General features: G+C 41.5%; 1 protein-coding gene across 1 annotated transcript in view; it reads right to left on the bottom strand.

Moving 5' to 3' along the window:
- ROR1 (receptor tyrosine kinase like orphan receptor 1) overlaps nt 1-26,574 on the bottom strand; it is a 405,106-nt gene that overhangs the window by 103,995 nt on the left and 274,537 nt on the right. The window contains exons 3-4 of the mRNA XM_060005686.1: nt 18,857-19,144; nt 18,173-18,203 (exon numbers count right to left, since the gene is read on the bottom strand). Of these exons, the coding sequence (XP_059861669.1) occupies nt 18,173-18,203; nt 18,857-19,144 (319 nt within the window). The remainder of the gene's footprint in view (nt 1-18,172; nt 18,204-18,856; nt 19,145-26,574) is intronic.

Raw genomic sequence — 26,574 nt, 5'->3', positions numbered from 1 at the left:
TTGTTAAGCAGGCTCTATGAAAAGCATCATCATAAAATTGTTAAAATTGTTTCATATATACATGCAAATGGAATCATTGCCAGTTTACAGAAATGGTGAAAGAAGTTAAAGGCAATCAATGTAATGATCTTGTGTTCATTGCCAGTGCTTGTTGATTGAATTTTGGAAGAATTTTACAAAGATTTACTTTGCTGTTAACTCCAATTCAAGACTTTCTTGAAATTTAAGGGATGCTTGCCAAATACTCAATAATCAAAGACAAGAAAATGGCAGAATGATTTACATTTTTTGCCAATACCCCATTGGATGTGAACAAGCTAAACTTGCATCTCCAAGGAAAGGAAAAGCTTATTGCAACCTAAGTAGTCAAGTATGAGAATGCATGTTATAAACGAGACTTTTCATAATACAAGTCAACAGTCATGATTTTTATATATTTAACATGAATTGATATGCAGAAGATTTTAACTGTAATTGACAGAGTTTTATAAATTTACTGCAAAAACTACAAGAAAAATTTGAAGAATGCTTTGTTGGTATTGATAAATTTAGAGTTGCATAACTACACCTTTGAATTCAATATTATTAATACTGAGCTGATATAAGATTTAGTGAATTTACTTAATGTGGATAGACATAGTTTAGAAACTGATATCCTTATGGTTCAAAGTCAAATCATTTCTTCTAAAAATGATAAACCAGTTTTTTAATGTGGACGTGAATATTAAGGAAAAATGATTTTTTTGGTTATTGGATTTGATTTGGTTATTGGTTATTGGAAAACTAAGCATATTTGGAACAACTTGGGAATGTGAATCTATGGTTTTAATTGTTAATTTTATAAAGCATAAACTTGCAGGATCTTAGTTCCTCAACCAGGGATTGAACCCATGTCCCTGGCAATGAAAGCGTGGAGTCCTAACCACTGGACGGCAGGGAATTCCCCAGATCAAGTATTTCTGATGAAAATTTAGTATCCAAATTAAGATGGGTTGCAAATATAAGTTACACACTAGATTTTGGAAATTTAGAAAAAAGAATGCAAAATGTTTCATTAATGATTTTTATACTGATTTCATGTTGAAATTACAATATTTTGGACATGTTGGATGAATAACTTATTTATTCAATTTAATTTCATTTGTTTCTTTTAAACATTTTTAAAATGCTACTAGTAAGTTTAAAATTACATATATAACTTGCATTATGTTTCTGATGGGCAGCATTGCTCTAGAGACACAGATAAATATCACAGCACTCATCATATTATATTCTAATGGCCTTGAGACAAAGCTAGGGTTTCATGCAAGCACACAGAATGGCTACCTGGTACAGTCTTGGAATACTCAGCAAAGGGTAGGGACATTAGAAGTTGGCTACAGAAATACTAGGCCATCTGCTGAAGTAACAGATGTTTGCAAGAACTGACCAATGATGGCTTTTCCATTCTCTATAGAATAATTCCCATCCCAATGGCAAGCATTCACATTTAGGTTACTTCACCATTGTCCAAGTTGTAGCAGTAGGTTCCTGACTTATGCACTAAGCAAAGCCAAGAGGGTTGAAGAGCATGGGTTAATCTCAGCTGGTCTGAATTGATCCCGGCTAATTTTCTAAAGCTACCAGCCACTGGCAATCACTATAGAATGTATTTACTAAAGATAAATGATGGTCTGTAACCATGAGTTCAACTTAGGGCAGGGTATATTGGCCTGTCAGCATCATTTAGTAAAAATAATTGGATTTATGATTTGCACCTGGTTTCAGTGGAGTCTTGGGGTTTCATTGGTTGAGTTGTGTCACGTGGCTGGAATGTGCCTATGTGACCAGCTCACTAAGAAAGGACCTCTACGATGAGCTGACTTTGGGCTTCTTGGTACCCAGGTGCTTCACATGCAGGCCAGTAGAGGTTTGAGACCTTGAGACAAAGGGTGTCCTGTGCAACCAGTTGTAAGACAAAAACTTACGCCTGAGATCTCTGGACCCCCTGCATTGCATATCCACGTCCTGCTGTTGTTGTGCTGTATCCCTTGCCTGTAATAAGACTGTTTCATGAGGGTAAACTGAGTGCCGGGAGTCCTTTTAGCTGTCAGACATGTCAGGTAGCTAATGTGTGATTCATGTAAGAGTTCATCAAAGGATTGTCTCCCCACAGAGGAGGTATATAGTTGACTGGCTAAAGCCTGAGCCCTGGGGTCCACTTGCCTGGGCTCAGAGTGAGGCTTCAACCTGTGCTAGCTGTATCTCCTTGAGTGAGTGCATTGCCTAAATGTTTGCGTCCTGGCAAAATTCATGTGTTGGAATCTAACCTCCAAAGGGATGTTATTAGAAGGTAAGGCTTTGGGGAGGTAATTAAGCCATGAGAGTGAAGCCCTCATGAATAGAATTAGTGCCCTTACAAAAGGGACTCCAGAGAGCTCTCTTGCTCTCTTTCCACCATAGGAGGATACAACAAGAAGACAGCAGTCTTCAACCTGCAAAAGAGCTCTCACCGGAACCTGACCATGTTAGCAACTATCAATAGATCTCGGACTTCCAGCCTCCAGAGCTGTAAGAAATAGACTTCTGTTGCTTAAAGACCACCCAGTCTATGGTGCTTTGTTACATCAGCCTGGACTGACTAAGACACAGTGAGTTACTTAATCTGTATAATAGGGAACTAATAATGCCTACACCGAAGGATTTGATGAGCGCATCCTCATGCAAGGTTTTAGAAAGATGCCTGGCACAGAATAGCACTCTTTTTTTTTTGCTGTGGTTGGTTTTGTTTTGTTTTTGTTTAACTGAAAACAATTCTTTATACCCTCTTCAGAGACCTAAGTGTCAATGTTCAGAAGTCAGTAAATCATGAGAAGGATGTTGTAAGTTCAGAGAAAGTTCAGTCAGAGCAATAGTTTCTTCAACAGAATAGCACTCAGTACGTGTTTACCCCAGTTATTAGCAAATTCTGTCTGTAGAGTCCCAAGAAGCAAATTTCTAGAAGTTTTCTGTCTCTGTTTTTAGCCTCCAAGAGTTCATAAACATTGAGGTCTAGACTCTGAGCACCTCTCTACACAATTTAAAAGAACTTACTATGATAAGAAAAAGCAGAGACATGATCATTTTTCAATTTGTCTATATTTCTAGGCAGGAAAGTAGAGCACCAGGCTATGCTGTCAAAGCTATTGGATGGCTGTAAGGTCAAAAGACATAGGAAAAAAGGTTCTGAAAATTACAGTCATACAAATGTAACGTATCTTCTTATTCTTGTTCGTTTTTACAATCTCTCTTGGGAATTTCACCTCCTGCAAAGCTTTGCCCATCAGCTTAGGCAAAATGACTACCATGTCTACCCCTTCAGTCCTGATTTCTATCCCAGGTCCCAGTTCCACAACCCAAACTGTCCACTGGATGGTTCTACCCAAAGATCAGGCAGGGACAGCAACTTTGGATATGCTATCTTTGACTCAGAGTTGCCTCCTAGCCTGCCTCCACCCCAGCTTTCCAGTGGCATGGAAATCAATCTGGGGTATTAATGGTGGTGCTATGTGCCCTCAGATTCATTCCTCGCCCTTCCCCTGCTCAGCTCAGCATGCACAAGGGAGGTAACCTCTGCAGGCTGCAATTCTCAGGCTTCCTGTGTCAGCTGGCTTCTTGTAGAGTTCCCCTAATGGGAGGCACTGGCTGGCATTTGGAAGTGGGGAGGAAGGGAGAAGCCAAGTTGCCTTCCCCCTTCTTTCTGCCCTGGGAGATCGGGGGAGCCCCAGTGCCCACGGGACAGGCTTGCCAATATCTCGACCTTCACAGATGACCCTATTCCCAGGCTCCGGTAAAACTGCCTCTACCCTTTGTCCTGCCAGTCTAGGCATGGCTGCAGCTTCTATCTATTGCTGATCTTTGAGTAGCATCATCAACCTTTAGCAGAGTCAAGATTATTCATCACATTTCATTTATTGTGTTTGTTGTAAGATTTGGTTGTTTCTCTTGTAAAGCTCTATGAGTATATGAATCAGTAATGACCCTGTATTCACAAGTCACACATGCAAACCAGTGTCCTTATTTTCCTATGAGCCTTCAGGGCCTGCCAGTCAGGCAACAAGGTCATCTGATCAGTGCTTTAAAAATGCCCATGTGGGGCTTCCCCGGTGACGCAGTGGTTGAGAGTCCGCCTGCCGATGCAGAGGACACGGGTTCGTGCCCCGGTCCGGGAAGATCCCACATGCCACGGAGCGGCTGGGCCCGTGAGCCATGGCCGCTGAGCCTGCGCATCCGGAGCCTGTGCTCCGCAACGGGAGAGGCCACAACAGTGAGAGGCCCGCGTACCGCAAAAAAAAAAAAAAAAAAAAAAAAAAATGCCCACGTGAAGACACCAGAGGGCTGTCTCCAATACTACATCACACTGTTTCCTGCTGTGATCCCCTTGCTTAACTTTAAGCAGAGGAACTCAGCCCTCAAGGCAGGAGCCTAGTGAAGAAATACGGCAGGAAAATGCTGCTCTATTTAACCGAGGCGAGCAGAGCCTGCTACTGACCAGCAGAACAAATAGTTATTTCCTCTTCACCCAGAAGGGCACAATATCACACCACTGCAGAATCTGGTGGTGGTGATGGTGAGGGTTCCTGTGTGGAAGTTCTCTGCAAAATCATTCTCACTGATTGATCTAACTATACACCATCATGCTTGGAATGGGCAGGATGGAGGTACATGACAGATAAAAAGAGGACAATTAACATCTCAAAGCAGAGAAAGAGAACGCAAGAGCAAACTGCATGACATTCAGAACTCGAAGAGATCTTACTATAATAAAGGAAACAGCAAATTGAGCCAATGAGCCATAAAATTAAGAGTTAGAAGAACTCTTGGATCACACTGAACTCAGGTTCTTCAGTTTGCAAATAAAGAAACTGAGGCCCAAAGGAGGTAAGCATTCTTTCTAGGGTCACTGGTTAGTGAATGACACAGAAAGGACTAGAATCCAGACAGCTGCCTTTTCTCTAGACCCTTGCTTCTCTCAAAGTTTGTGGACCAGCAGCACCAGAACCTGTACCTGCTAGGAGCCTGCTAGCAATGCAGAACCTCAGGCCCCACCCCAGACCTACACCTTTTTTATTTTCTGCGGTACGCAGGCCTCTCTCTGTTGTGGCCTCTCCCATTGCGGAGCACAGGCTCCGGACGCGCAGGCTCAGCGGCCATGGCTCACGGGCCTAGCCGCTCCACGGCATGTGGGATCTTCCCGGACCAGGGCACGAACCCGTGTCCCCTGCATCGGCAGGCGGACTCTCAACCACTGCGCCACCAGGGAAGCCCCTGGACCTACACCTTTTGAATCTACATTTTAACAAGACCCCAGGTGACTTACATCTACATTACATTAATTTAAGAAGTAAATTAATTTAAGAATTTACATTAAATTAAAGTACATTAATTTAAGAAGTAGTGCTCGAAACCACACTCTGATTCCTCTGGGGCTTCCTGTTCACCCACAGCCAGAATTGGGGTAGAGATGTTTACTATTTCTTGAGAAAAGTACTTGCTCTGTAACTTATAGCAGAAGCTGATATTAGAGCTCATAAATACAGGAAAGGAAAGTATAAATCATGTTGAATGAGGACTTTTAGATTGGTTTTGTTGCCTGGCATCCACTTGTATGACTTAAAAACAGCTTCTAAGAATCAGAAGACTGGAACATAGAAGGAACTAGATAAAAATGTGTCAAGCAAATTCATAAAACCTTGCCATATGTGGAGAAAGTATTTCAGAACAGAGACTCTTAGATATTCAATTTAATACACATTTGTTGAGCACCTACTATGTGCTAGGTGCTGTGTTAGGTGTGGGGATACACTTATGACTAACACATAGACTGAGAAGCTCATTTCAGAGCATGTGCTCCTAGAAAGCAAGGACTTATCTTCCCTCTTCTCCCTTTAAATGTGCCCTGCACACACAGATACACTTTGCCAATGTTCACAAGTATCGTTCTAATTGGAAGCTTTCCACACCTTAGTCATACAGTGGAATTGTTGAGTGATGGGGGTGGATTGGGATATAAGAGCTTGGCTTCTCAACCTCCTGTACTTTTGGATCCATCCCCCAGTGGGATCGGTAAATCCTTCTTATCTAATCTCTCCACATTCCCTCCCTCTGGCCCTTCTCTGCAGAGCACTGTGTCTCAAGCGGTTTGATGAAGAGATGGAGGTTAGCTACTTCACTTGGAGCCGTGGCCCCCTGTGTCCTGGGCCAGCTGCTGAGGGACTTCCCTGTCTCCCCTCTGCAGGGCACCTCCACCTTTGAACTGCCTGAGTAACTGTGTTGAAAGTTAGCCTTAAGTTTATCTTGAATTGAAAATTACATTAACACTTCCTGGGCTGGGCCGGCACCCAGCTACACTTCTTCACTGTGGCTGAGATAAGAGAAGGAAAAAATTCATCAAAAGCTGGTCACTTTGTCTTTCTGCAGAAAGGGACTTAAGCCAAAGGCCAACGAGAGGAAAGGGGATAAAGGTTTCAAGGTACCTGGTTGGTGTTCACAGCAAGATATACCGTCCAGAGGGACTCTACCTGGAAAGAAGGCATAGCCTCTTTGCTAAAATAGCAGTGATGATGATGGTGACATCAGTCAATATTATGAAGCTTCTAATATGCGCCAGGTACAGTGCTACCTACGTTACACACATCATCTTATTATTTAACCTTTACAACAACTCTATGAGATACTTTTTTTAAAATCATGATCTTTCTACAGACTTATTCTGCAGGAGACCTGACAGGATTAAAGAAAAGAAATACAACTTAAATTCATTGCACTTTAATTATCTACCAGGCCCCATGCTGGGATTTTTCATGTGTCAGAAGATAGTGGAACAGTATAGTCAGTCAGTCAACAAATATTATCTCACTCATTGGAGGAATACTTATTGAGTTCTACTAGGTGTTAAGTACTCCATAGTCATAGTCTCATTACTGCCAATGATAATCCTATAGGATAGGTACTGTTATCGCCACCTTGTAGAAAAGGATGCTTACATCCTGTTTTTCTCCCCACCCCCCCCTTTTTTTTTTTAGTGACTATTTACTGAATGCTGGCTATGTTCTAGGACTGGGATAGACTGGTACATGAAGCAGCCAGTGCCCTGACCTCATGAAGCTTAGTCTGTAGACAAACAAATAAATAAAAAAGGAAAATGTTAGGTAGTGATAAAAACTCTGATATAAATGAAGCAGGGTTATATGATAGAAAATGCCGGGGGCTACTTCAGATTCAGGGGTCATTTCTGAGGAGGTGACATTTTAGATGAGCACTGAATGACAAGAAGGAGCGAGTCACGCCAAGATCTTGGAACAAAGCCTTCCAGGTAGAGAGAAGGGGTAACACAGAAATCCTAAGGCCTGCAGAACACACCTGGAGAGTCCAAGGAACAGAACCACAGCCAGCGTGGCTGGAGTTGAATGTCAGAGGTGGGAGGCCACAGAGGGAGGCAGGGAGCCTTACACATCAGGGCAAGAAGTTGGGAATCAATCCAAATGGGGAGTCCTGGGGGGTGAGGGGCCTAACAGGGCAGAAGTTATTTTTAAAAGCTACTCTGGTTTCTGTGATGAGAAATCGCCTGTAGGAGACAAGGGCGGAAGAAGGTTAAGCGGCCTTAGTACGAAATTCAAATGGGATATGAGAGTGGCGGAGAGGAGGGTGGCAGGGGAGATGGGGAAGAGGGGTTGGAGGGGTCAGAAGCACTTGCTGAGGCAGCGGAAGGCCCCAGCACACTGGCTAAGCAGTTGCAGGGAAAAGCTTGGTCTTTGTAGTTTCCACAGAGCTTGGACAAGAGCCTGGCATTTTGTGGGTGACTGATAACTATTTGTTGGACTGAACTGATGCTTAGTGTTTGCTGTATTGGATCTGTTTGCCTGTTAGAAGGCTCAAGATATATACCAGGAGACCTCAGGCAAACATGAGTGATACAGGATTGGTGCTCCCCAGGCCTCACTGGGGTCAACTAATAAATATAATGATCCCAAAAGATTAAAACTGAAGAAGTCGAATATGAACTAAGTCGAAATAAAGTCATTTTACTTTTTTGAGTCTTTTCAATAATACGGGGCTCAAAACATGTTCCCTGGAGAGCTGTTTTGGGGCAGAGAGGTGATGCATGTAAAAAAATCCCATCCGTTGCCTTACTGGGGGAAGAAATTCAACAAAGGGAAGCTGTCATCAAATGGAACATACCCTGGGGCCTCACTGGCCTCCTGAGACAGCACCCACCCTGTACTGTCTGTGACATCAATAAGATGCCCAGGTGAAGGCAGAAATATGGAATGACAGAGTAAGGACCTCCAAAACTCTGTTCCTCCATAAAAGCATCAATAGTGGCAAAAAAAATTGTGAAAATCAACATTTTCATAACTCTGGAAATTAGCCAAAGGCTTGTAATACTCTGAGGAGCATTTATTCAAGAAAAAACACTTAAATTTGGTAAGATCAGAGCCCTATGGAATTTTAACTTGCCCTATTCTCATCTCCCTCTTCTGAGTTCCGCAGTAGCCTTGAAAAGCAGCAGCTTCCCCCCAACAGCAGCTGTGAATGCCAGCAGCCTAGCGATCACTGGAGGAGGCAGACGGGTTGGAGCGCCTCAAAAGCCACATCTCCAGAGAACCGGCATGACTTGCCCTGTCCAGCAGCATTGTGGAAAAGCCCCATTCACAGGGCTTGATTATTTCTTTTGACTGGACTCAGAGCTTCTCGGTGGAAAAGCCCTAGCTCCAGGACATTTGCTGGAAAAAACTCATAGTTGTCTGGGGTAACAATACCAGTTGGGGAAAAGAAGAGCCTGGCCAAAAAGCTCAAAAGCTCAAAGGGAGGATCTAAGGAATGAGATGTTTATAGGCAGGCTTTGAAAACCTCTGACATACTCCTGGGGATGTAGAAGGATGCACTCATGTGAGGGGTTGTGTGCATGCCCAGGAAAGACCTGAGAAAGCCCTGGCTAACTTTGAGGCCATGCTCAAGAAGGAAATGAAAGCAAAGGCAGAATTATAAACTGCTGGAGTGCTAAGGGTAATCCCCCCAAACACATATGGGGCCCCTCAGCAAAGGATGGGAGACATGGGTTTAAAGAAATCTCTGTCCAATTGTTAGCTGATCACTGAGCTAACTGAGCAGAGACTTCAGTAGCCACACATGATGGGGTAATATAGACTATTCAGAATTATTCCAGGAAAGTCACTAAACAAACAGGAACAACAACAACACACAGCAACATCAGAAGGGAGGTGATCTGATTTCTAGAGTTGCCACATTACATTATTTAAATGCCCAGCTTTCAACAAAACGCAGTTCTTTGAAAAGATTGATAAAATTGACAAACCTTTAGCTAGACTAGCTAGTTTCACCAAGAAAATAAAGAAAAAGAAAATACAAGTTACTAAAATTAGGTATGAAAGGAGCAAAATCACAACTGATATTACAGAAATTTTAAAAAACATAAGAGAAACTATAAACAACTATATGCCAACAACTTAGATAATCTAGATGAAATGGACAAATTCCTAGAAAGACACAAACCACTAAAACTGACTCATAAAGAAATAGAAAACCTGGAATAGACCTATAACAAGTAAAGAAGTCGAATCAGTAATTTTGAAACTTCCCACAAAGAAAAGTTCAGGCCCAAATGGTTTTACTGGTAAATTTTAACCAAACACTTAAGGAAGAATTTTCACAAACTCTTCCTCAAAAATAGAAGAGAATACTTCTCATTCTAAGAGGTCAGTATTATCCTGACATCAGAATTAGACAAAGACATCATACAAAAAGAAAACTACAGACCAATACCTTTTATAAACATAGATGCAAATATTCTCAAAAACATTACTAGCAAACTCAATCCAGCAACATATAAAAAGGAATTATACATCATGACTAACTGGAAATTATTCCAGGAATGTAAGCTTGGTTTAACATTAAAAATTAATCGATGTAGTACACCACACTAATATATAATAAAGGACCAAAAAATTGTGATCATCTCAATAGACACAGAAAAAGCATTTGACAAAATCCAACACCCTTTCATAATAAAAAATAGTCAACAAAATAGGAAAAGGACAGAACTTCCTCAGCCTGATAAAAGGTATCTACAAAAAACCCACTGCTAGCATCATGAAAGATTTTCCCTTAAGATCAGGGAAAAAACAATATCTGTTCTCACGAATTCTATTTAACATTGTACAGGAGGCTCTAGTCACAGCAATTAGACAAGAAAAAGAAATAAAAGGCATCTAGATTGAAAAGAAAGAACTAAAACAGTTTCTATTTGCAGATGACATGATCGTATGATAGAAAATACTAAGGAAGCTACACACACACACACACACACACACACATATACACAGAGAGCTAATAAATGAGTTTAGTAAGGGTATAAGATATAAAATCGACTTACAAAAATCAGTTGTATCTTTACAGAGTAGCAATGAATAATCTGAAAACTAAATTAAGAAAACAATTCCATATACAATAGCAAGAAAAATAATAAAATATTTAGGAATAAATTTAACATAAAAGAGTAAAACTTGTACACTGAAATCTACAAAACATTATTGAAAGAAATTAAGCAGAAAGACACCTCACGTTCATGCACTGGAAGATTCAATATTCTTTAGATGACAATACTCTCCGAATTGATCTATAGACTCAATGCTATCTGTATCAAAAACCCAGCTGGCCTCTTGGCAGAAATTAACAAGCTGTCCCTAAAATTCATATGGAAATGCAAGGGAACTCAGAATAGGGGAAAAAAATCTTCAAAAAGAAGAACAATTTTGGAGGATGTGATGGTCAGTTTTATGTGTCAACTTGGCAAGGTACAGTTCCCAGTTATTCAAACACTAGTCTAGGTGTTGCTGTGAAGGTACTTGGTAGATGTGATTAACATCTACAGTCAGTTGACTAACTGTAGGAAATCATCCTCCATAAATGAGTGAGCTCGAGCCAATCAGTTGAAAGGCCTTTAGCACAGAAGTAAGGCTTCCTTGATGAAGAGGAAATTATATCTATAGATTGCAGCATGAGTACCTGGCGAGGAGAGTCTAGCCTGCTCCTCCTGACACCCTACCCTACCCTATGGATTTCAGACCTGGCTAGCAAGCCCACACAATCACAAGCCAACTCCTTGCAATAAATCTCTGGCTCTGTTTTCCAGTAGAACACTGACAGAAAGAGAGGACTCACATTTCCTGATTTCAAAACCTACTACAAAACTGCAGTAATCAAGACTGTGTGGAACTGGCATAAAGAATATTGACATTGATCAATGGAGTAGAATTGAGAGTCCAGAAGTAAACACATGCATTTATGGTCAATTGGTTCTTAACAGGGTGCCAAGACAACTCAATAAGTAAAGAATAGTCTTTTCCACAAATGGTGTTGAGAAGACTGGATTTCCATGTGCAAAAGAATGAATCTGGATTCCTACCTCATACCATAGACAAAATTTAACTCAAAGTGAACCAAAAACCTAAATATAAGAATAAAACTATAAAAGTAAGAAGAAAAGATAGGAATAAATCTTTGTGCTCTTGTATCAGGCAATGGTTTCTCAAAAGCACAAGCAACCAAATAAAAATAATAATAAATTGAACTTCATCAAAATTTAAAACTTTTTTTGTTTCAAAGAACACTATTAAGAAAATGAAAAGACACCCACAGAGTGGGAGAAAATACTGGCAAGTCATATATCTGATAAGGGTACAGTAGCCACAATATGTGAAGAACTCTTACAACTCAAGAATAAAAAGGCAAAAACCCCAATTTAAAAATGGGCAAAGACTTTGAACAGCCATTTCTCAAAAGAAGTCATACAAATGGCTAATGAGCATATAAAAAGATGATCAACATCATTAGGCATTACAAAAATGCAAATCAAAATCACAATGAAAAAAATATAACAGCTGCACATCCACTAGGATGGTTATAATAATTAAAAATAAATAGAAGGAACATAGGAGAAATTGGAACCTTCATACATTCTTTGTAGGAGTATAAAAGGGTACATAAAATGGTAGAGCCCTTTAAAAAAGAGTTTTGTAGTTCTTCAGAAAGTTAAACATAGAAATACCATATGCCCCTGGAATTCCATTCCTAGGTATACATTCAAGAGAACAGAAAACACACACTCCACAAAAACTTGTACATGAACATTGCAGCATTACTCAGAATAGGCAAAAAGTGGCAGTAACCCCAAAGTCCACCAAGAGATGAATGGATAAACAAAACATGGAATACAATGGAACATTATTCAGCCATAAAAAAGGATGGAGTACCGACACATGCTATAATGTGGATGAACCCTGGAACCAGTATGCTAGATAAAAGAAGCCAGACACAAAGGGACAAATATTGTATGATTCTACTTATATGAACTATCTAGACCAGGTAAATTCATAGAGACAGAAAGCACACTAGAGGTTATCAGGGACTGGGAGGAGATTCTTTATGAGACGGTGAAAATATCCTCAAATAAGATAGTAGTGAAGGTTACACCACACTGTGAATATATTAGAAACACTGAATTTTATAGTTTAAAATTGTGAATTTTATGGCATGTGAACTATATCTCAGTAAAATTGTTATTAAAAAAAACAGAAAAAGAAGAAGAAGGCCCCTGTCCCGGGCCCACATACCAAAAGTACATAGAAAATAAACTGAATAAGTGTAGAGTACACATGGGACTCTCTGGGATCTGGCACTAAGTGCTGGCACAGTGATCCAAGCCTTAAACATCCACTCCCGTGACCGACTAACACTGTTCTGGTCCTAGGGACCCCTTCTCTAACATCTCTTACTCTATGTCCTTGAAACAGAAGACAACCATGATTGTATACTGTGAAGGTTTGTGAGTTGTGCCACTGCCAGTGGAAGTGATGGACACTGCTTGGAGAGCAGGAAGGGTTGTGGTGGCAAAAGCACTTCAGGTCACCTTATCTTTGATAAAGGAGGCAAGAATATACAGTGGAGAAAAGACGGCCTCTTCAATAAGTGGTGCTGGGAAAACTGGACAGCTACATGTAAAAGTATGAAATTAGAACACTCCCTAACACCTACACAAAAATAAACTCAAAATGGATTAAAGACCTAAATGTAAGGCCAGACACTATCAAACTCTTAGAGGAAAACATAGGCAGAACGCTCTATGACATAAATCACAGCAAGATCCTTTTTGACCCACCTCCTAGAGAAATGGAAATAAAACCAAAAATAAACAAATGGGACCTAATGAAACTTAAAAGCTTTTGCACAGCAAAGGAAACCATAAACAAGACCAGAAGACAACACTCAGAATGGGAGAAAATATTTGCAAATGAAGCAACTGACAAAGGATTAATCTCCAAAATTTACAAGCAGCTCATACAGCTCAATAACAAAAAAACAAACAACCCAATCCAAACATGGGCAGAAGACCTAAACAGACATTTCTCCACAGCAGATATGCAGATTGCCAACAAACACATGAAAGGATGCTCAACATCACTACTCATTAGAGAAATGCAAATCAAAACTACAAGGAGATATCATCTCACACTGGTCAGAATGGCCATCATCAAAAAATCTCCAAACAATAAATGCTGGAGAGGGTGTGGAGAAAAGGGAACCCTCTTGCACTGTTGGTGGGAATGTAAATTGATACAGCCACTGTGGAGAACAGTACGGAGGTTCCATAAAAAACTAAAAATAGAACTACCATATGATCCAGCAATCCCACTACTGGACATATACCCTGAGAAAACCATAATTCAAAAAGAGTCATGTATCGCAATGTTCATTGCAGCACTATTTACAATAGCCAGGACATGGAGGCAACCTAAGTGTCCATCATCGGATGAATGGATAGAGAAGATGTGGCACATATATACAATGGAATATTATTCAGCCATTAAAAGAAACGAAATTGAGTTATTTGTAGTGAGGTGGATGGACCTAGAATCTGTCATACAGAGTGAAGTAAGTCAGAAAGAGAAAAACAAATACCGTATGCTAACACATATATATGGAATCTAAGAAAAAAAAAAGGTCATGAAGAAACTAGGGGCAAGACGGGAATAAAGACACAGACCTACTAGAGAATGGACTTGAGGATATGGGGAGGGGGAAGGGAGAAGGGTAAGCTGTGACAAAGTGAGAGAGTGGCATGGACATATATACAGTACCAAACATAAAATAGATAGCTAGTGGGAAGCAGCCGCATAGCACAGGGAGATCAGCTCGGTGCTTTATGACCACCTAGAGGGATGGTATCGGGAGGGTGGGAGGGAGGGGCATGCAAGAGGGAGGGGATATGGGGACATATGTATATGTATAACTGATACACTTTGTTATAAAGCAGAAACTAACACACCATTGTAAAGCAATTATACTCCAATAAAGATGTTAAAAAAAATAGTAGCTTAAACGAAAAAAAAAAGCACTTCAGTAAGAAAAATGATAAGTTAATCAACTTGTCAAATTCTTCTTCCCAGTCTGAATGCAATAGATTCTTGTACAACAAACTATCATTCCCAGTATAACCGAGCATCCATTTGCCTGTTTTGCTTTGTATTCCAATCAGTGCTTCTGAAAGTTCTCACAAATGAGAGTATATTTGCAACAGTTTCACATGGCTAAGAAAAATTTTGTAATATTACACGTTATGAGTCAAATTGTGTGCCCTTAAATTCACATGTTGACATCATAATCCCCAACAGCTCAGAATGCGATCTTATTTGGAAACAGGGTAACTTGATTACAGAGGTAATCTGTTACCCCTGTAATCATGCTTAAAAGGGGTCATTGGGATGGGTCCAAATACAATATGACTGGTGTCCTTATGGAAAGAGGAAATTTGGAGACACACACAAGGAGAATGCCATGCGAGCATCAAAGCAGAAAATGGGGTGATGCACCTACAAGCCAAAGAATGTCAAAAGAATACACACTATGTGAAAATCTCGTTTAGAACAACATTAGGTATTCATTCTGCTGAAATGAAGGCAATAAAAAAAGCTTTAATGGAACTAATATATAACAATCTATGAATTACATATAATATCTCTGGCCCCCTTTACTGAATATCCAGGCATGAAGAAGAATGATTTAAGTAGTCATTTTTGATAGCACCCGGCTTCCAGTCATATACAAACCATAATTTTGCATGTATTTTTAACTTTTGTCATTATGAAGGTATATGTGTCAATGTGGGAGGACAGAACATATTTCACTGAGCAGTTTGCTAGCTTGATTTACAACATTTAAATATGTACATGTGTGGTATGTGGGCCTCCACTTGTGCTCATGCCCCAGGTCCGATAATTGTTAGAGGTGGGCAGGGCCCAGCAATGGCAGAAGAAAGCTAGCCTGCAGCTATGAGCAGAAGCCAAACCAACAGCTCTAACCTGCTCCTACTACAAACTAAAATGCCATCCTGGAAGCTTCATGTGAGGACCTGATGCAGTCCCTAGAGGGAGTGGTGAGTGCCTCACATACTTTGCCTTCCTGGGCCATAGTCCCCAGGGCCCTACAAGCCCATCCCAGTCCAGGGGTATATAGCCCTGTGGCCTCAGTGGGCACTCAGCTCTCACCAGGTTTCATACACCTGATATATTTCACTGTTCCAAATGCCAGGGTGCGTCATGAACTTGCATTTGGTTTCCTTGCAGTAATTCTTGCGGTGCCGCCTTTAAGTAAACAGAGCAATCTTACAACTGCACTTCACTCCTGCATTGGGAAAGGACGGTGCAGTTTGACGAAAGGCTTTCAGAGCACTCCTCAATGCGGTGATATTCCCCATGGCTATTATGTTGTTACGTCCTGCCTGTCCCCTTGTAGGGAGGTTTGGCTGCTGGTTGAGGAAGGGAACTAGCATTCCATCTGGGAGTAAGCCTTAGGAAGAAAGGAACTCTTAGAGATAGGGTAAGTGGTGGCAGCTGAGAAAGGAGAAAAAAGCAGGATACATCGCCAGTTTCTAAGGGAATGAGAGAAAAGGGTATCAAAATGCCAAACTGAGGATAAAGATTGAGCTGCAGAAGGCCCTGCAGGATTTCCAACTTTGATTGTATTTTTTTTGCAGCTCCCTCCAAGAAAACATGGCAAGTGTACATTTCATGCTATTGCCGATTAACATGATGGATAAATGGACAGCTAACATAAAACAGAGTTCCTGACATCAAAGGATACTTTTAGCTACGGTTGAGCATCCTTAAGGAACTTCAATACCCTTTCCATAGATAGCAGCTCAGAAAAGCAGAATGCTATCTTTGTATGAAATTAAAAACCATGGAAGATAGACTGGGTTCATCAGAAAGGTAGCAGCAAAGAAAGAATGAAAACTTCAAGTAAGGACATAAAAGGGTTTAAAAATAATTCTGATACTAAAAAAAGGAACTCTGATACAAATACAACAGGTAGAAAGTCAACAGCCCAGTGCTTAATAGCAAAGGCAGACTAGTGAACCACATTAATCAACCTAGGATACAGATTATCAACAACATTTGAAACTCAGATTAACAGGAACAAATAAGGTACCGGAGTGGGAAGCATTTTTACAGCCAGTAACAAAAGTTTTCATCTTTGCTTAAATAAGACTTCAAAAGGATTCCACATATCAACCAATAAGTGAGTTCACCAAAAAAAAAAAAAAAGATTAACTTTAAGAAATGCAAGGCAGGGCTTCCCTGGTGGAGCAGTGGTTAGGAGTCTGCCGCCAAGGCAGGGGACACGGGTGAGTGCCCTGGTCCAGGAAGATCCCACATGCCGCGGAGCAACTGGGCCCTCGTGCCACGACTACTGAGCTTGCGCTCTAGAGCCCACGAGCCACAACTACTGAGCCCACGTGCCACAACTACTGACCCCATGTGCCACAACTACTGAAGCCCGCGAAACTAGAGCCTGTGCTCCGCAACAAGAGAAGCCACCGTAATGAGAGGACTGTGCACCGCAACGAAGAGTAGCCCCCGCTCGCCGCAACTAAAAAGAAAGCCCGCGCACAGCAACGAAGACCCAACGCAGCCAAAAATAAATAAATAAATTTATTTTAAAAAAAGGAGAAAGAAATGCAAGGCACAGTGACCACACTTCTGATCTGTTTTAAGATGAATCAGCATTTTCTACCTGAGCAAGTAGAATGCAGTTAGCACTTGGGTGATTTTAAAGACTCTTTAACAGTTGCCTTTAATTGGCTGATGAAATAGCAGAACCGTGTGGCTGAAAGCCAATGTTTATTTTTACCCGTTACCTGTTTTATTAATGGGATTGTGGGCCACTGGGCCTCCAGGAACACACAAATATATTTAAATATCCCACACTGTAATTAAGAGGCGCAGAGAGGATTAGAGCAAATTAAGCTGCTGTTGTACTTGCCATTGGTTTAGTCAAGGCCAGGCATTTTGATGCTCTCATGGCAGAACCCGGCAAGTTTTACTTCAGAAATCTACAAAATATGGAATATATTTTCTTGCAGAGCAAGGGTTTTAATAAATGGGTCTCCCCCCCAAAATAAAAATTATACATAAATAAAAATATCCCAAGTGAATGCTCCTACAATGAAAGAAGAGATTCCCTTAGCCAGAAAAGGAAAAATGTATCAACAATAGTGTCAGTTAAAGAAACTGAATCTTGAGACTCTATTAATAAGGGACTCAAAATGAATCAAACTTCCATGTAACTCTCATCCAGACACAGGGCTTTCTTCTCCTAGGTGAGTCAGAACTTCTGCCTGAGTTTTTTAAAGGGAATAAAAATAAAGTGATCACCCAACAGATGACCTGTTCAATAACTAAAGCATCAGAAATATTTGCAGAAACGGAGAACAGAGCCTTTTAAGCAAAGACTAGAGTATAGGTTCCTAAGCCAGCAGTGTTTCATTTTTTTTGTTTGATTTTACCAAACCCATTGTAACTAAATGTTAGCTTAATTTTAAAATAGTACATGTAAGTAGACTTTTTGCTTTGATTGCTCAGAATCAACATTACCATGCTTGAGATTACTGCCAGTGCTGGTCTCCTATGAATCTTCATATCAAAGAAAAAGCAAAATGGAATGAGGGCAGGGCAAAATGGAATGAAATCTGGAAACACAGTGTTTTGACCCAAGCAGAGGACAACATTGCCTTTGCCCTAGCAACTCTGGAGAAGCGCTTAAAAAAGACAAGAAAGAAGATCTAAGTACTTACGAGGACCCTGGACTTGCAGTGGGAGGGGGGCCTGAAGAAATGAAAGAAAAACAAAAGAAACAGTCAGTCTGGGTTATTGGAGGGTGAACATCAGGACAGTCAAACCATTACGGACCAAAGTTCTCAGCCACCCCGAGGTGATATTTATTTTTCTGGAATTTATTATTTTGCTCCAGCTCCCCCAACCACCTCTATGAAAAAACATACCAGTGAGACTGTGTCTATATCCCACAGTTCAGAGCCTGAAAAATGCTAAGACAAGGGCTAAAAAATGAGTCAGAGTAGGCATCCTCTCGAGATGCAGCAAGTTTCAGTGGGAGGCTGAATGAGCATGAGGACGTTCATTGCAATAGCAGGCAGGGGTCTGTGATGGCAGCTGGACAGAAAAGGAGCCTGTGTGCTGGAAATCTTCCCAACTTCTCTGGACAAGGAACATTCTTGTTGAGAATTCACTGATGCGGTGACTTAGAATTGGGGCTGAGGTCAGCCCTATCTGGACCCTGCTGCTCTGCAGTTTACTGGCTGGGTGACCGTGAACATAGTACTTAAATGCTGGGCCTTGGTTTACTTATTTCTAAAATGGGTACAAGAGGACCAGCTTCTGTGTTGCTGGGCACACCCAGGACCTCCTCACCCCCGCGGAGGCTGAGGGCCAAAGGCCATCCCCAGTAGGAAGCCGCTTACCGAACTTGACAAACAAGACTCCAGTGGTAGAAACCACCTTCTTGCCGTTCGTCGCCACGCACTGGAAGTAGCCCGTGTCTGTGGTGTCAAGGTTTCTAATCCGTAGCCGAGAGCCATAGTTGGTTGCCCGAAAGGAGATCCTCCGGGGCTCCTGGACCACAGGTGCATCATTTTTGAACCAGCGGATAGTGGGAGGCGGATTCCCAGAGACTTTGCAGTGCAGTTCTGCCGTCTGCCCCAGGGACGTGGTGATGTTATTCATCGGTTCATCGAGGGCCAGGTAAGACTCTGTGCACAGGGAGAAACAGGCAGGTGAGAGGGGCAGACTGCTGGAGAGTACCTCCAAGCAACCCAAACTCACTCTGTGTGCCCCAGACCACAGAGAGACTGAACAGGAGCGGCATGGTGGAGACAGACAAGGGATGGTTGAAATCATCCCTTTACCGAGACCCTGTGACTACTAAACAATCACCCACAGAGTCTGCTGCTTGGAAGGAAATTTGTTACTAACCATGGTATAAAATCCAAAGTTTTCAAATGACAATGTGGTACCCATGGATAAATTTCTCGGCCAAGACAAGATGAGCTTTTGTGTTTCGGAGTATAAAAAAAAAATGCATGCTTCTTGTTACAAACTCAAACAATACAGTGAAAAAGAAAAAGAAGTAAAATTTACATCATCCCGAAATGACATCCCTCTTAACATTCTGGCAAAGATCCTACCAGTTTGTTCACTTTTGATAAGAGAGAAAGTATGAAAAACTGGAAAGGTAGGAGTAATATATTTATATCCACATGGCCCAAGACTGGGAAGAATGCTGAAAATCTTCCTGTCAGTGATGATATAATAAGGGTTATGAAGGCCAGGCTGCTGGCAGACAAAGTGGTGAGAGGCAATGAAATTATTTCCATAATGTTACTCATGTCAACCGCAACACATTACAATATATTATTCTATGCATTCAATTTTTAACTGAGATATAATTTATATTCTATGAAATGTATCAGTCTTAATTGCACAGTCCCACGAGCCTTGACAAATGCATGTACCCATGTAACCGATGCCCCTATCAAGATATAGAACAACAGAACATCATCAGTATCCCAGAAAGTACCCCCAAGATCCTTAGTAGTGAATCCCTGCTCCACCCCCTCTACCTGGCAAAACTGTGAGAGGATTAAAATTAAATCAGATGAAAAGCAAAAAAAAAAAAAATAAATAAAATTAAATCAGGCAAGGCATGGGAAGCATTTAAACTAGTATATGGCGAAAAGTAAGCACTCATATATATTAATCAGTGTTCTATTATTTTTATAATAATAACAACTTCTGTGCAATGCCTTTTACTCTGTCTCCTGTTATCCTCTAATAACCCCGTGAGGTAGGAAAGGCACAGGAAGTATCATGATGCCCAGCTGCAGGGGAGATGTCTCAGAGATTAGCTGACTTGCCCTGTGGTCACACAGTAAGATGTACATTGTGCCCAAAGCTTCTAGCACTAACGACTTTGTGTCCTCAGGCTCAGCCTAGCACCTAAACAAAGTTCAACTGAGCCAAGCTGGTTAGTACAGTAGTAAGAACAGATAGACTCTAAGTCCTGCCATATGCCAGGGGCTTTACTTTAGTATTTACCTGCCCTATAACCCCACAAGGGAGGAGGAATTGTCATCGCTGCTCAACAATGAGGAGACCTAGGATCAGAGAGGTTAAGTGACTTGCCCAAGGCCACACAGCTGAGCCAAGGGCTGGTTCAGCTCTCTCTGGCTCAAAAACCTAGCTCTTTCCACCCCATCCGATTGCTTTGGTAGCCTGAGTCACACTGAGGAGGGGAGACAGAATTCAAACTTCTTCCTTAAAGAAGAGCTGGGGTTTACACATATCCACACACCCACAGGGCTGTGATCTTCCCCTAACTCCAGCCAGGATTGTCTGGTTCATGGGTCTAACCTTTAGCTATGTGTTCTGGCTGGTGTTATGGTTTCCCTCCAGAAGCCAGGTACCTCACTGACCTGATATCCTCTGATAGGCCCTTCTCCTTGAGGCTACCTCCTGTTTCCTGTCCTTTCTGTAGCATGGGTCCAGCTTTGAGTTGGAGGTGAAACAGGAGGGAAGGGGGCAGGGCACAGCCTTTAAAAGAATGACATAGCCATAGGACATGACAAAAACTGGTTAGAAACAACTAGGTCCAAGATGGCAGAAGATTCGACTTCCAGTGGACCTAGAGCCTCATTATACGCTCGTTGTAATATATTACCATCTAAATGACACACCCACCAGTGCCATGACAGTTCTGAGGCTAACCGTAAAAGGCCAAAAAATGGGCGGTGGCCCAATTCCTGGAAATCCCTGCCCCTTCTCCGAAAATAGTTGGAATAATCCTCCCGCTCATTAGCATATAAAATTACCCAGCCCATAAAAACTAACCACCCCATGTATCGGGTCCTCTCACCTTCTGAGATGGCCCACACTCTGTCTGTGAAGTCTGTTTCTCTCTAAATAAATCCACTTCTCACCTATCACTTTGTCTCTCACTGAAGTCTTTCTGCGACAAGACATCAAGAACCTGAGCTTCATTAAGTCCTGGGACCAGGTGTGTGATCTCAATTAAAAGACTGTGTTTCAAGTCCTAACCTGGGTTTGGCAGGGTTCGAGTCCTGGTGTGTGGGTTCGAGTCCCAATCTGAGTTGCACGGTTTCAGAGAGGTCTCCACAGTGGCAAGAGGTGCCGTCACTCAGGTACTCCCACAGCCTGGCTCCCTCTCCCAGATTTCTACCTCCTTTAAATATCAAAGCCAGCCAACATCAACCACACTCCCCAGAGGCCAGGATGACAGTGTCTACCTGTGCATCTCAGGGGTTGACATGACTGTTGAGTTTTCGTCAAGAAAACAAAAGTCAATTCTACTTTATTTCTTTGGTTCTTCCCCCATAGGAAGTTGCTACTGAAATCCCAGCAAGCTTTTTGGCCAAGCCCTCATAGCGTAAAAGGATATAAAAGGATGAGCTGGAACTTTAAACTGTTTCTTTTGCCTCCAAACCCCAGTTACTTTGCATGATACTACAATCACAGACACACAGTTCTTCAAATTTTTTCTTCTAGGAACATAAATTAGCCCAGAGACAGAGAGCTCTATAACTGGGTGGAGTATTTCAAGTATTCTCTGAAGGTGTACTCAAATTTCTTGAAAACAAATTAGTACGGGTTGATCCACCAGATGAAATCAACCCTCACAAACTCTGAAGCTAGAATGTCTGAATTCGCATCCTGGTTCTGCTACTTATCAGCTGTGTGACCTTGGGCAAGTTATTCAACCTCTCTGTGTCTCAAATTTTGTTACCTGTGAAATTAGTACAATAATTATATCTCCCTCATAGGGCTACTGTGAGGATTATATTAATTAATACATGGAAAGTACTTTGAATAGGGTCTGGCACGGAGCAAACAGCATGTGAAAGTTTCTGCTATTATATTAGCTATTTTTTTCTTTTCTTTTTCCTCACAAATAACTTATGCCTAAAAATGGGGAATGATTATCCATCGAACTGATTGGTTTCCTGGCCATGTCCAGTCCTGACTTTACAGAACAGATCCGAGGGATGAGGCCACCTGCCCAAGATCACATAACTAACACACTGCAGGACAGAGTGGTTAATTTGTCCGAGAAGTTCTATATCATATCTACCTAAAACAAAAACAAGGGGGCTTCCCTGGTGGTGCAGTGGTTGCGAGTCCGTCTGCCAATGCAGGGGACATGGCTTCATGCCCCGGTCCGGGAAGATCCCACATGCTGCAGAGCGGCTAGGCCCGTGAGCCATGGCCACTGAGCCTGCGCATCCGGAGCCTGTGCTCTGCAACGGGAGAGGCCACAACAGTGAGAGGCCCGCATACCGCAAAAAAAAAAAAAAAAAAAAACAAGGGTTACAGGGCATCTTGAAATCAGTGTAATAGCTGGCTCAGGCAGTATGTTTCCAGGGAGAACAAAGGAAATGTAAACAAATCTTTGTGTCTACTGAACAAAGGAGCCTTGCCATAAACACAGGGAATTTGGTTCTAACTTTTTAGTGATAAAGAATAATGTTCAATTTATTTGCCATCTGTAGCTGCTCACTTAATAAGTAAAACAAGCAAATGATCTGGTCCTCAGTTTGGCAAAGACTGGAAGCATCAGAAACACATTTGGCCTAAACAACACGAAAGCATTTTGTGACTGGAATAAAATAAAATAAAAACGCATGTCTGAATCATTGCTATCAGCCTTGCTGTTAACAAGCCTCTGGCCGTGATCCATTCTCTTCCCAGAACTATCTGGATCCTCCTGGAGCAGCCTCATGGGCCAAACTAGGGGACCCACTCTCTGTTCTACACCCAGCACTGGCGTGACCATTGCAGGTTATGGACAAGTCATTTCTTTCAGAGAACACCTGGGCATCCCAGCGAAGCAGCCCAGGGCAGAGGAAATCTGTAAACTGGACCTGATACCAGTTTGCCACCACCTAGCTGCAACTGGGCTTTGGAGTCATGATCTATTAGATGGGCCTGTGCGGTCTGCACCTCCTGAAATAGTGTAAATTTCCATATGGGCCTCAGCTACAGAAGCACTGGATGGCAGTGTGGACTAAGAATGCCGCCAGCCATATCAGTAAACAAGATGTGGCGGCCATTGAGCCGTCAGCCACTACAGCTGAATTCCTCTACCACCCCCCCAACCCCAATGGTACATCCTGAAAGGATTCAGGATGGAGAAAAAAAAGAGATTACTGGCCCTAGATAGTTAAGCTGCATAGCAAAGGAATAATTTCATTAAGTCCAGGCTCTTGCATCTTCCCCTATAGAAAAGCACTAAATTCATTCATTAACTTGAGATATCTGGTTTTTCTTTAATTAGCAGTAATCTTTTGATGTTCTGACTATCTGGTTTTGTTGTTGTTGTTCATTTGGTTTTGAGGGGCTTTTTTTTTTTTTTTTTGGGAAAGTTCCTATATGTCCTGGCTCCTCCCATACCTCTGAAACTGTCCCTGAGAGCTACCTAAGAGGCTGTATCCCGGGCTTAAGTCTTCAGTAAGTCTGCCAAATAAAACAATTGTCAGCTTTTAGGTTGTGCAGTTTTTTCAGTCGACAGCAGACAGCAGGTACTGACCGAGTCTGAATGCCAGAAAAAGCATTTTGGCCTGTACGTTTAAGCCTGGCTATTCATACTGTTAAAAAAGGCCCAGGGCTTCCCTGGTGGTGCAGTGGTTGAGAGTCCGCCTGCTGATGCAGGGGACGTGGGTTCATGCCCCGGTCTGGGAAGATCCCACATGCCGCGGAGCGGCTGGGCCCGTGAGCCATGGCCGCTGAGCCTGCGCATCCGCAGCCTGTGCTCTGCAACGGGAGAGGCCACAGCGGTGAGAGGCCCACGTACTGCAAGAAAAAAAAAAAAAAAAAAGGCCCAAAGTGGAGTCACTTGTCCTAAGTCCACATCACCAAACCAGGACTTAATACCTAACTTAATTACACTTTCAACCTCTCCCAGGAATGGACTCTTAAACCAATCAATCTGGAATTACCTAGTCAGCACTAGTGAGGTGATCTGCCTGATAGACCCCTGCTGTGCCCTAAAAGTGACCTTGCCACAAACAACCCTGTTCTGCCCCTTTCTGCCTACACAAGTCTTTCATTTTGTACAGCTCTTCAGAACTCCTTTCTATCTGCTAGATGGGATGCTGCCTGATTCATGAATTGTTGAATAAAACCAGTAAGATTTAAAAAATTTGTTCACTTGAATTTTGTTTTTTAACAATATTTTTTTCAGTGGCTTTATTCAATACCTCTGACAATGTGTGCTTGAGCTGTGGAAGCTTTCTCATCCTTCTTTCCCTGCTTTTGTGGACCACAAATGTTGAGATGGCAGACTGGTGAGTGGGAGGTGGGATATAATCTGGCTGGAGAGAGAAAAAATTCCAATTCTGCTGACTCCACCTCTAGCTCTGTGTCTCTGAATGAACTATGTCTCCCAGTGGGGGTACTAGTAATAATGATGATGGTGACAATGACAATGATGATGATACAATATAATGATGATAATAGTTAACATCTAAAGGGTACTTATTACCACGGCAGGTGTTGTTACAAACCATTATTATTGTCCTCATTTTATACATGAGATATCTAAGGCACAGGGATGGTAAAAAAGCCATCCAAGATCACATAGTAAGTAGAAGTGAGACAAAACAATTATTGATTCAGATTTAGATTGATTTAGATTTCAGTCTAAATCCCAGCAAATTATTTTGTGAATATTGACAAACTGATTCTAAAGTTTATATGAGAGGCAAAAGACCCAGAATAGCCAACATAATACTGAAGGAGAAGAACAAAGCTGGAGGACTGACACTACCCAACTTCAAGACTTGCTATAAAGCTACAGTAATCAAGACAGTGTGATACTGGTGAAAGAATAGACAAATAGACCGATGAAAGAGAACAGACAGCCCAGAAATAGAGTCCAGTGGACTACCTATATATAATCAACTGATCTTTGACAAAGAAGCAAAGTCACCACAAAGGAGCAAAGACAGTCTTCTCAACAAATAGTGCTGAAACAACTGTACATCCACGTGCAAAAATGAAGCTAGACATAGCCCTTACACCCTTCACAAAAATTAACTCAAAATGGATCACGGACCTAAACATAAGATGCAAAATTACAAAATTCCTGGAAGATAACATAGGAGAAAACCAAGATGATCTTGAGTATGGAAATGACTTTTTAGATATGATAACAAAGACATGATCTATGAAATAAATAAATGATAAACTGGACTTTATTAAAATTTAACATGTCTGTTCTGCAAAAGACAATATCAACAGAATGAGAAGACAAGCCACAGACTGGGAGAAAACATTTGCAAAAGACACATCTGGTAAAGTACCAAAATATACAAAGAACTCTTAAAACTCAACCATAAGAAAGCAACCCCAATAAAAAATGGGCCAATACTTTAACAGATACCTCACCAAAGAAGAAAAATGGCAAAGAGACATATGAAAAGATGTTCCACATCATATGTCATCAGGGAAACGCAAATTAAAACAATGAGTTACACTAAACACCCATTAGAATGATCAAAATCCAGAACATTGACATTACCGAATGCTGATGAAGACATGGAGCAACAGGAACTCTCTCTCATTGCTGGTGGGAATGCAAAATGTTACAGCTACTTTGGAAGATAGTTTGGCAGTTTCTTACAAAAATAAAAATACTCTTACCATATGATCCAGCAATCTCACTCCTTGGTGTTTACCCGAAGTAGTTGAAAACATGTCCACACAAAACCCTGCACATGGATGTTTGTAGCTTTATTCACAATTGCCAAAAGCTGGAAGCAAACAAGCTGTCCTTCAGTAGGTAAATGGATAAACTGTAGTACATCTAGACTATGGAATATTATTCAGTGCTAAAAGGAAATGAGCTACCAAGCCATGAAAACACATAAAGGAAGCATAAATACATATTACTAAGTGAAAGAAGCCAATCTTAAAAGGCTACATATGGCATGATTCCAATTATAGGACATTCTGGAAAAGGTAAAACTTTAGACAGTAGAAATATCAATGGTTACCAGAGACTGGGGTGGGGGGAATGAATGGGCAGAGCACAGAGGATTTTTAGGGCAGTGAAAATACTCTCTCTGATTCTATAATGGTGGATACATGTCATTATACATTTGTATAA

Source organism: Delphinus delphis, chromosome 1, assembly GCF_949987515.2.
Source record: "Delphinus delphis chromosome 1, mDelDel1.2, whole genome shotgun sequence".
Lineage (NCBI taxonomy): Eukaryota > Metazoa > Chordata > Mammalia > Artiodactyla > Delphinidae > Delphinus > Delphinus delphis.
The sequence above is the reverse complement of the archived record's forward strand: the minus strand, read 5'-3'. Positions and strand labels throughout refer to the sequence as shown.